Source organism: Pseudopodoces humilis, chromosome 5 (genome assembly GCF_049639895.1).
Source record: "Pseudopodoces humilis isolate 2021_Gansu_Grassland_sample_001 chromosome 5, ASM4963989v1, whole genome shotgun sequence".
Classification (NCBI taxonomy): Eukaryota; Metazoa; Chordata; class Aves; order Passeriformes; family Paridae; genus Pseudopodoces; species Pseudopodoces humilis.
In genome coordinates this window covers 62706351-62718540 of record NC_142204.1, presented here as the reverse complement: position 1 = coordinate 62718540, position 12190 = coordinate 62706351, and the positions used below count along the sequence as shown (strand labels likewise).

General features: G+C 38.9%; 1 protein-coding gene across 4 annotated transcripts in view; it reads right to left on the bottom strand.

Moving 5' to 3' along the window:
• Positions 1–6264: 6264 nt before the first annotated feature.
• CD36 (CD36 molecule (CD36 blood group)) overlaps positions 6265–12190 on the bottom strand; it is a 35576-nt gene continuing 29650 nt past the window's right edge. For all 4 annotated transcript variants that reach the window (XM_014255182.2, XM_014255183.2, XM_005526026.3 and 1 more), the window contains exons 10-14: positions 11874–11992; positions 10513–10583; positions 9779–9833; positions 9406–9570; positions 6265–8708 (exon numbers count right to left, since the gene is read on the bottom strand). In XM_014255182.2, the coding sequence (XP_014110657.1) occupies positions 9406–9570; positions 9779–9833; positions 10513–10583; positions 11874–11992 (410 nt within the window). In that variant the 3' untranslated portion in view covers positions 6265–8708. The remainder of the gene's footprint in view (positions 8709–9405; positions 9571–9778; positions 9834–10512; positions 10584–11873; positions 11993–12190) is intronic.

Below are 12190 nucleotides of genomic sequence, written 5' to 3'. Positions count from 1 at the left end.
TACTCCTACACTGTGGCTGTGACTCAGGGTTGTAAAGCATTGGTCTCTGCCACTTCTGCTCGGTCTGTGGCATTCCCAGGCTTTGCTGCATGGATGCATGTGGACCATCCTGGCTGGACATCAGATGCTACCAAAGCCAGTCTATCCCTACCCTCCCCAGCTGGGCGGGGGAGAGGAAATACAATGAAAGGCTCAAGAGTCAGGGTAAGGACAGGGAGAGATCAGTCATCACTTACTGTCCTGGGCAGGCAAAACAATCCTAACATGGAGAAACAAACTTAATGTATTACCAATTAAATTGGAGTAGGGAAATGAGAAATAAACTCAAATCTTAGAAATACCTGTCCCTTACCCCTCCCCTCTTACTGAACATAACTTTATTCCCAGCTCTCTACTTCCATCCTGCAAGTGGCACAGGGGGACAGGGAGTGGAGGTTGTGGTCAGTTCTGCACATGTTGCCTCTGCTGCCTCTTCCTCCTTGGGGGAAGGACTCCTCACAGTCTTCTCCTTCCCCAGGGTGGGCTCCATCCCATGGGAGACAGTCCTCCAGAAAGTTCTCCAATGTGGATCCCTCCCACAGGCTGAAATTCTTCATTAACTACTCCAGAGTGTATCTCTTCCATGGGCTGAAGTCCTTCAGGAACACAATTGCTATGGTGTGGCACAGGGTCACAAGTGCTGCCAGCAAACCTGCTCCACTGTGGGCTTCCCACAATGCCACAGCCTCCTTCGGGCATCCATGTGCTCTGGCATGGCTTCTTCTACACTGCTCGGTGGATCTGTGCTCCCGCATCCCTGGGCTGCAGGAGCACAGCTGCCTCGCCTGGGGCTGCACCAGGGGCTGCAGCAGAACCTCAGCTCCAGCACCTGGAGCACCTCCAGCCCCTCCTTTGCACTGACCTGGGTGCCTGCAGGGATGTTTCTCTCAGATATTCTCACTCCTCTCTCCAGCAGCAATTTCTCCTGCACAACAACCTTCCCCCCTTCTTTACTTTGTTATCCTAGAGGCACTACCACTGTCGCTGATGGGTTGAGCCCTGGCCAGCAGTGGGTCCACCTTATAGCCAGCTGGCTTGTCACACATGGGGAACAAAAATACCCAAAACTTTCAAAACAGTAAAATATGCCTTTTTATATCTAACCATGGCATTCAGGGTTTCAGGCTGCAAGAGAGCATTTCTTCCAAAATACTGTTTTGGAATATCCGAGAAGCAACTGTGAAAAAAAACAAAAAAACAAACAAACAAAAAAAAAACCTTAGAAGAGATTAGCAAGAGAAGTTAATAGAAAACTGCTCCTGAAATATTTAGTTGGGTGTTCTTGCAATTCATTTCTTCTCCTCAGAAAGAGGTTTATGGCAGGTACCATAAAAGGGCTAAGGTCTGAATAAAGAACAGAAAAATATTTAAATTTTGAATACCTGGTCCCATACCAGTGAGTAATGTAGCTTGGCTGCTTATCAAGGGAGGATTGAGGGTCTGAGATGAGGATAGGCAAGGCCAGTTTTCTCAAGGGACTCTACCAAAGCTAGATGTATAGGCTCAGTGACTAACCTCCTACATGACTTTTGTGGCCTCCTGTGCTCATAACCCCTCTTTCTGCCTGGTTTGCAGCTCAATAACTGAGTTAAAAATCCCAGTCTTGAAAAATGCAGGTATAGAAAAAGATTGTTAAATTAACTAACAAGACTTCTCACAGGACATTCTCTGGAATATTTGAGGTATCCACAAGTGAGAAGTGGTATGATATGGACTCTGTGGGAGACCCATGACTTCCTAAACCAGGTACTAATAAAAATGAGTTGTCCTGAGATATATTGCATTTATATGCAATATAAATATAGTAGTCAACTGAGACTGTTCTGAGCATTCCTGGTTTCCCTGGTTGGTTTGCACATGTTAGGCACACATCTACACTTGGAGGAGTATCAGTAGTGAGCAGCTTGGGGCTGCAAACTCTCCAGTCATACAAGGACCATGATATCCTAGTGTCCAAGGCTTGCTGTGATCAGCTTTCTAGTTCTTATGAAGCTCTTCACACTGGCTTTCACTTTAGAGTTGTCAGCCTACGCATCCCTACCTGTATCTGCAGCTGTTCTCCCTATCCAAGTCTTCTGGAGCACCATTATCCTCATTACTTTGCAAGGGGGCACTCAAGAATTGCTGATATGGCTGTTCAATTGGGTTTTGTCAAAAGTCATTCCCATCACCATGTAAGATGCCCTTCATTCTTCCCTACCTCTACATTTCATCCCCCACTTTGCAACTTTTACTTTAAAGGGAAGAGGGAGAAAGCAGAGCACAGTAGATGAGTTGCTGAAATAGACAATTAACATTTCCCAGTAATGTATGCACACAAGACTCAGCAACCAATTAAAGCTACAAAATCTGTTCCAGACTGAAGTACATCTCAGCAGTTTGAGCACAATGAGGGAGGGAAAGCAGTGCCACAATAGCAAGATAAGCTATAATTGCAGTTACTTGGAAAATAGTATTTACAGGCAATGCTTTACTGAAAAAGATGTCCTGAAAATTATATTCATCTGAAGAAAGCCCTGTCACTTCTTGTTGTCCCACTACCTCCTAAACTTCTTTGGGTTTTGTTTTGGAAGAGTTGCTGTTAGCTTCTGTATACCATGAGCTATGGACACTGCAATTACATCTTTGTGTCTGTAAACATATTTCATCATCCTTTGTGCAATACTGAGAACTTCTGGTCTATTAGAGTTGATGACCAAATAGGTGATTTTAACCACCTGTCAGAAATTTAAATAAAACTATGTAACAGGTCTCAGTCAGATCTGATTGATCAGAGATAGTTGTCTAAATTGTCTTCTCTGTGTGCTGCATTGGATAGATTGAAACACAAAATCAAATATACTAATTCAAGGTAGAACCACTCATGAATGGTTTAAACTCAGATATCTGCTTGACTTGTTCTGTTTCAATCCTTTGTGAGAATTAATAAGATTCAAATTTCAGCTTTTAGTGCATAATGAGATATTAGACATTATGTAATAATGGTTTTAATTTGCTATCTGGGAGGTTTTGATGTGGAGTGATCTAACCTCTACCACCACAGCTATGGCCACTGACCATTTATGCTCCTGAAGCTGTGAAGTAAGGCTTGCAGGACTCTCTTACCAAATGAATTTGAGTTAAATACACTCTTGAAAGTTTTCACAGTGGCATGAGGCATTGTCATGCTAAACCATCTGTGTATATTTGCCTTTATTTTTGTGTAAAATTTCAGGGACCACCAGCCTTTTCACTCAGGGATTCCAGACAGAATACCCTCTTTGGGGTGAAAGCAGCCTTAAACAGAATTTTATTACTTAAATGTTTTGAGAGTTGCTGCTCCAATGCCTAGGAGATGCTTGGCTCCAGAAAGCAATTCAGGTTAAACACAGGGTAAAGTCTGGTTTTTCATCTGGATTGATAAAATCTGGTGTTCTAAGAAATAGATAATATAAATTCCAAAAACTGATCCACCTTTCTCCTTCCTTGAGGAGAAGATGCATTCAGCACTTGTGTTAAGAGGTTCTGCACCAGGATAGAAAGGGAAATCAAGAGTTTCTGGCCTTAGGTTTTTGACTAGTTCTGATTCTAACCCAGTAAAAATTAAAACTAACAGAGTCCTCTATCTCTGAACCAGTATCCCAACAAAGCCAAAATCCCCTTCATCTTTGTGGACTAAAAATCATCTTTCTCTAAGTCTTAAGCTTTGTGTGAAGGAATAACCTCAACCATAGCATGTTCTTCATCTGAGTTAGTGTAATCCAGATGGATTCACATCAGAATAGGAGCTTTTGGAATGCCCATATTCCACATTATGACTGATTACTCTGGCTATTAACTTATTCTTACTGCTAGAAAAACTGTGTTAGTCTATTGGACTTGTTCAGGATTGTACCAAAATGACATGTATGTACATCAGGTGATACTCCTGGGTGCTCAGGAAATACTTTTTCTGCTGCCTGGAAGATTAGATGTCTACTGGAATAGATTTCCTGAATTAAGCTCTTAATGGCATTGACTTATCATTGAATTAAAGCATATGCTTTGCCAGAAGTTCTTTCTTAATGCATTCCCACTACTCATAGGAAAAAATTGAAATAATTAGTGGCTTCTGGTTGCCTTTTCCACCTTATTTTCTGTCAGTGTGACTCTGTGAATGTCAGTAATGTTCTTCATTTTCTCCTGCTGAAGACAACCAGGCTGAGCTTGTCAAGACAGTAGAATAAAATGTAATTCCTGCCATGACACAGTGTGTAGTTTTTGGGTTTTTTTGGTGGGTTGGGGGTGCTTTCACTGTAGTGATAACTTCTGATTTTACAAAACATCCCCGGTGTTTGACCAATATAAGGATAGCTACACCTGTGGAGTGAATTCATGGAAAAGGAAATGCCTCCACATGTCTGGTAAAAACACAGGAAATGTCTCTACCCAAGAGTACCTGCACCTCCAGCAGGCTTTTACTTTCTGCTGCTGGGTCTAGCTCCTATCATGAAAGCATCAATCAAGAAATTTAACTTCAGAAGCCTTCACATGGGAGCTTTTCATTTGGAAAAATTACAAGGGCAAAGCATGGTCAAAAATGTGACTTTCCCAGTCCTATGCACAGATATTCTGGTAAAGATAAAATTGCAAATCTAAATCACATGAAAGAGCACACACAGAGCTCTATGTAATTCCTGATTTGTCCACAAATCCTTGGTGTTATACAAGGGATGCTGTGGAATAAGTAGTCCTGGAAACTTTGGGTGGGCCTACTCTTACCAACAATGTGTTTTGTAAAAACACCAATTCATAGAACTCAAAGGAAACCCTGGTCTTAGTAAAACACTCCAGAATATTAATGTCCATTAGAATTTGTCTTAGACCTGCATTCAACAACCTGTCATCTAGCAGACACTTATGATGGACTTTTTGTGTACTGCTTTAAAAGTGTTGTAATTTTATATGGTGATGTTAGCTGGCAGAGGTAGCAAAACTTAATTATAGCCAGAATAATTTTTGATTGCCTATGATGAGGTGAAGCAAAAGAACTTATGAAAACCTGGATGCCCTTTGGGTGGCGCCTGATGCAAAGCATTTGGTTTCTCTTACAAAATAGAACTGAGAAAGGTCCCAGCCTGGTGTTGCCTGGGCAGGCTGTAAATCACTGCCTGCTTCAGGTACTGCATCTTCGGGAGAGGGTGAAACCACAGAGCATCAGGGCCAGTGGATAGGCAAAGAGGGAACAGAGAATGGAAAATGAATAGCATTTATTTATAAATGCAGATTACATTTGCTATGTACAAGTCATTTGTCTTTCTGGTCTCTGTTTTTATATGGCTACTGAGAAAGAAAAAGAAGCTGTAAGCATATTTTATTAGTTATTTAATTTCTTTTTTAATTATGCTGATGTGTACACCCATGAATAAAACAAGCCCTTCCCTACTCTCACAGTTAAAAGAACATAGAAGGCATTAATTTTCTCTTTTTCAAGGTATAGTAACATGTTTATGTTACCTTAACAGACAGTGGTAGGCTAGGTGGGAAGAACAGGTTTTAACACATACATAATTACAGTTAGAGATCAAGAGCTGGCACGCCTGCCCTGGGTGTAAGTGTGTGGGCTGTTAGATCTTTGGTCAGATCTGCCTTTCAAATTGACCGGCAATTTTCACACATAAGGACCTGGGGCTTGTGGGGAACAGGAGGCATGAGCATAGCCAGTCTTGCCTCCCACCCAACCTGCTGGGCCAGCAGAGCCAGGAAATTCCCTTGGTGTTGTGCTGTGCAGTGGATGTACCAACACCTGCCAACACAAGGGTTTGAAAATGTGCCTCTCTCTGAGCTTGGCTTCCTGGGTTTGTTTAGAATTGCCTCAGTTTAGACATGCTGAGCTCACCGTGTTCAGCAAAGTCTTCTCCTTTTTGTGATCCAGAACATAAATGACAGAATCAGAATATTCTGAGGTGGAAGGGACCCACAAGGATCATTGAATAGAACTATTAAGTGAAATGACCACATGAGGATCAAATGCACGACGTTGGTGTTATTAGCACTGGTTTCTAACCAACAGAGACAATAAATGTTGTATGCCACTGATATTTCTAATATATCTCGCAGCAACATGCCCTTCTAGGAAGCTGAGGTGTGCCAGAGTAAAATGATTTAACTAAGTTAGCTGTAGCCTCAGTAATCCATTAATTTATAAAATCAATTTCTAGAAAAATAAAACATACCCCAAAATACCAAGAAAAGAGACACAAGAACTTAATTATTCAACACAGAAATTTTTATTTACAATTAAACATAAGGATATCAGAAAAAAAAAGATTTGAGCTTTATTTTATTTGTATTTTCATTAATGTTTCTAATGACAGTTTACCCTGCACTGTGTGAACAAATGTAAATACTTAACATTAGCCTTAGTATCATAAATTAACAATAACTGTAACTGATGCTTTGGATAAAGAACTACAAATTACAATTCAAGTGCAGTCTAGGTGCTGGACATAGTTTAAAATCCAAACCTGCATTGAAATCAATGAGATTATGCATATGGACAAACATAGTTCTATATAAAATTGTCCATATAAAATTTGGCCCTGAGACATTTAAAATCATGGCCTGACTTGCTGGATCACTGCTGCTGGAGCACCACATAGTACTAAAGAACACTGGTAAAGCAAACACTAACTGACAATGTACTTGAAGTGAAATAAAATGAAGCTGAAATATTAGCATATCAAAAACTACAGGAGCACTGCAGTTGTTCCTTTCATGTTAGATCCTGACACAAAGGACACTTTATTATAAAAAGTTGCTGTTAGATCTTGAACCACAGCAGAGCTGTGTTTATCTCAGAGAGGTGGCTAAATTACTTCAGCTGTCCTCACAATTTTTGACCAGTCAATAGGACTCTAGGGATGGCTTCAGTTGTGTCAAATCGTCCCCAAACTAATATGGGAACAGAGCATCACATATGACACCAGCAATAATGTGGATATGAGAGAAAGGTGTTTTTCATTGACTAGCCAGCACCATGAGTAGTCAAATACACAGGCTGAGAGCAGCCCTTCCCTCGAGTGTCACACCAGCTGCCCTGGTAGCTGGCAGCTCCAGCTCACAGCTGGAAGGAGAGTGCAGCCATGTACCTCACCTTCAAAATAATATCTTGGGATTTCTGTGACTCATCAGCTCTGCTGATTGCTGTAAGACTTTGTCCATAAGGAACAATGGAATAAAACACCAGCATTATAATCAGTTGATTTTCCCTTTATTTCCAAAGGTAAGAACACCTTACTAAAGATACTCAGCCAAAGACATTGTCCTTTAATAGCAAGACAAACCTTTCTTGTTTAAAGTCCACTGTAGCATTGTTTCCAAACAGCAGGATATGAGAGGCTGACCTCTCAAGGGAAATGTTTGATTTCCCTTTTCTTTTCTTTTCTTATCTTAAATAAGGGGATAAAAGATTCAAAAAGAAATCTTAGAAAATGCTGAACTTAGGCTCTTGATCTGAATTTATTGAATCCATGGAAAGAGACTTTGCAACACTCCATATTTGCCCCATTTACTCTCAGAATAAAATACAGCATTCAGATAAATTGAAAACGTCAATGATTTATGGAGATGTCAGTGTTTGCTACCTGTCTACAGGCTGATACACCTCATTAAACAAATGGTTTAGCAAATTTCTTTGTGGCAGATGGTTTATCAGTAAGTAATTGGTGCTACCTGTTTTCATTTGTGTGCCTCTATAGCAAGTGGAACCCTCTGATGTTTGATCAAAATCATTATCTCAGTGTTTCCTGTCTCTGAAGCATTTTTGAATATTTTCTCTTGGCCTGTCACGTGACAGATCATTCTCCAAGGGAGAAGTGGGCCAAGTGGGCTTAGTGCACTGCAGAGGCTGGTGTTCAAACAAGAGCCAGAAATAAAAGCTCACAGGAGGGAACAGGAAGAGCAGTGGAGCAGGTTGGAAGTTAGGGAGTGGTCCAGATTAATAAACAGCTGTGGAGCCACATGTCAAATGAGCTCCATCAACATATGGATGACTGTGGTGTATCTATGAGCCATCTCCATATAAAATGTATGAACCACATATTTTAGTAAGTCTTTTATAAACTTCATGTATTACAGTTAGTAACTTTACATAATAAACTTCACATTCAATGCAATTCACATCCCTGAATAGAGGACAGAGAGCAGATCTATTGCAGCAGCTTCCATTCCTTGAAGGAACAGAGAGAAATATTGCAATGAGAGCATCTAGAACACAGCATGAGTTCCAAATTGTTTTCATTCCCAGTCTGTGCTCAGAGATGGAACATCAGCAAGTGGCTTTCATTTTTCTTGCAAATCCAGAAGAAAATGAGTAGCAAGTTGCATAATGGCAGAAGGTGGACTAAAATCCAACTGCACCTCAACTTCAGTCTGCTTGAATGCAATTTAAAATGTGTTAAAAGTTTCAAAGTCTTTTGATAGTGTAGTTTCCACAGTGGCTTATTTAGTGATGTCAGAATTGTGGATCTTCAAAAACTTCAGCTTATTTGGGGTAGTAAGCTGGTCTTCTCAAAATGGAAAAACATTTTGAATTCCACAGCACATGGATTAACTGTGTCTTGAATCATCATACCTTTTGTCTCTGAATTTTAACAAGCTGCTTAGCTGAAATTTCAATTAAACATTGACTGCTTCTGAAGTCTTTTCACCTGTTGTGAAATTAAGTCAGAATTCAGCATATGGTGAAGTCTTCAGCTTAAGAATACCTCTATAGTATAGTATATTTATCACTATAATGTTCATGTCTCAGCACTTCTTTTAAATAACTTCAGAATTCTGTTTGCTTCCCCAGATATCAGCACATCAATCCACCACTTGGCCAGTCTGCCCCTGATGGGAGCAGATTTGCCTCTGTGGGTTAGGTATGTCCAGGAGGTGCTCAGGCTAACATTACAGAGATGCACCACTGAGAGAAAGAAGTGAGAAACCAGCACTCAATAGAAAGTGCTATTTACAGTGGGTTCTCTGAACCTCTGACAGGTGGATGTCCTGGAAGAGCACAGCAACCTGCAGCCGTGTGGCCTCGGTCTCAGAAAGGTGCTAAAGGACACTTCTGAGCACTTTAACAGGCTTGGACAAAACAGTGACTATAAAGAAATCACAACAAACAAAAGCATTCTGATGTGGTACCCAATGCTCACCCCTGAGTTAAGAGCATCCTGAAAGACTTATGATGGGAAGAGAACTTGAAAATATTAGGCCAATTATCTGGATGATTTCCTACAGAAGAGCTACTGAATTTTCTAGCATGTAAGAAAATAAGAACAACAAAACAGGTAATGATTCTGAACTCTTGGAACACTGAGAAGTCACTGCTGAGTACTGAGCTGTTAAGTTCTTACTTACTTATTTTAATTTCTTCGACCTGCATATGAAGTAGGACCCCATGAAGGCCAGGAACAGCACAGAGCCTCCAATGATTAACGCCATCTGCAGCACGCTCAGCATCTGGAGCCGACCGGAGATTTTAGTTCTGAACATTTCTGCTTTCTCATCCCCAATAACAGCAGACTGAAACAGTGCAAAGAAAACATCAGTCAAAGGTACATATGCAAGACCTCTCTTGTTGAATATACTCTTGGTGTGGTGAGAATCACAGCATGAGTTTAATTATCCAGTTTCAGGGCACCAAGACTGAAATAGCTAGGTAGGTTTTTTTTTGTTTATTTGTTTGTTTGTTTCAAAACAGAAAATGCTAATAGACATAAAATTTACTAACCTCATTTAGCCAAAGAAGAGGGAACACATAGGGTTTTTTAATATTTTTTAAAGGCCTGAAATGAGAAAACAAGTACAGTATGTTACTTTTAGTTTGTTATATAAGCCCACTCTGTACTTAAACATTTTTCCTCTCTAACTATATTTATCTGGTTTCCAGATGTCCCTTTTAAATATACTTTTGGAGTGAAAAAAACCAAACCAAACCAAAACTAAATAACAGCCATTTTACATATTGAGCAACTATCATTTTCTGTCTAATCTTCTGCATATGCGCAGTCAGACACAGAGAGGGTTGAAGATCTGTGTGGTGTTCATATTTACAAGATGCCAAAGGCATGTTTATCTATGTACATTTAGGCCAATGAAGAGGAAAATCAAAACAGCTAGAGACCCACTGACCCTTATGATAAAACTATCTTGTGATAGGGAATACATAAATTCTCTTTCTCATTGGATTTATTACAGAAAATACAGTTTGTCGCTTTGTTCATCCTCATGGCTCCCATTTGGGTTTTATCAGAATGTTATTTTTGAGAACATTTTGTCTTGTAAACTTCTGTAGGGAAATCAAATGTGTGTTAAAATACTTGGGCAGTGTCCTGCTCAGGAAGATTTACTTTGAACAAGCTTTGGGGAAATATTCTTATTCTTTCTTGTCCAAGACATTTCTACTGATACTCTCATAGACCACTTAAAAATTCTTTAAAAATAAAATAAAGACGTAGCACTTACTTAATCTTTGAAGGCCTCACAAGGAGGTTTACTTGCAGCCTTTTGGCAAATCGTAGTGTAAAACCAGTCACCTAAAACCAGTGAAAAAATCCAACAAAACATTAATTTAAATTTCTTAGATGTCAAAGTCTACAATATGGACTGCGTCAAAAAGCATTTTGGGATTATTTTCTCCTTAAGTTTTGAGGGATTAATTCTTATCAAATGGTAATGTTTCTAAGGATTTCTCATTTCTCATAGAAGTTCTAATTTTATGGCTTTACTATAGTTACTTTTGTAATTTACATTTAAACCTGAAGACAACGTTAACAACTACTAAATCAGACATGACATATTTCATATAAAAATATACTTCAGGGTTTTTTTTCCAGCAAAAAATCAGATACATTTTCTTTTTCAAAATGAAGGATATTTACCTTGCATAGGGCAGAAAAAAAACCTTTCCTATCAGGACAAACAGATGTATACAAAGGTCAAATCTGTTCTTCATATCTTTCTTCTGCTCTCTATCATTCACAGAAAAAGGCTGTGATTCTTGACATTTTTGTGTAACATTTAGGAAAATATGGTTGATATCTATATTCCAAATAAGGTGAAACAAAGATTTAACTTCATGTCTCCTCATTGAAGTTATATAGCTTAACTGCCTAATTTTAGTGAGAAATCATCAATTTTACCTTTTCATTCAAACTAAGAGCAAAATAGAATTTTGGAACCTTTGAATTCATCATACAATTCACAAAACTTTGGTAAGTACACCTATAGATCTGAATCACTGAAACAGAAATAAAGGTAAATTTGTAAGAAGTCAAATTCATTCTGTTTGGTAGATCTGCTGGACAATTCATGTCACAAAGACTTAAATTAGGTCTATTTAAATTGTACTGTTCAGAGTTCTAGCAACTGGAAAGAAACTCATCTGTGTTTACTTAGTTTCAATTGAGATAGTAGTTATCAAAAAATGGCTAGTTATAAAAAAAAGAAAAAAAATAAAAAATTAAATGTAGAGGAAACAGAAATTTCATTCAGAAATTTTCACAAATTCACACAGAAATTTTTGCAAAGTACCTGAAGATCATAAAAAAGCTACAACATACTTCACAGTTTGCAGAATCCATTATGTTACCCATAAAGTAAAAATCAAAACAGATTTTCCAAACTTTGAAGGTCAGAATGAGATAAAGCTCTGTTCTAAATTTCCCCTGTTAAAACCATACCACTTTGAAAGAGGACCTTAGAAAAGCAAGCATGAAAATATTGCATCTTCTGCTAATCCCTCTGGTAAAAGGCCAAGCTCTACTACTATTAAATTTAAACATTGAAAGTTTCCCAAGGTACAAGCATTAAACACTTGGACTTACAGGCTCTATGTCTAGATATGTCTCATGCTCCTTTTCATTTGGGCTCAGGCCTTCCACATTATCCAATATAGATTTGCTTGCATGAAGAAAATGAGGAAGAGAGATATATACCGGTCTTTCTATTGAAAAAAAAACCAACAAACTCTCTTGAATCATGAAGTCTTTGGCACTCATCTTCACTGGTTGTTTTCTAAACATAGTTTTGCTACATAGATGTACAATCCAGATAAAAATATTAATAGTCTAATCCCACCACCCCCCCAAAAAAATCAAAAAACCACAACCCAAACCAAAAGAAAAATACAAAATTTGAGCAT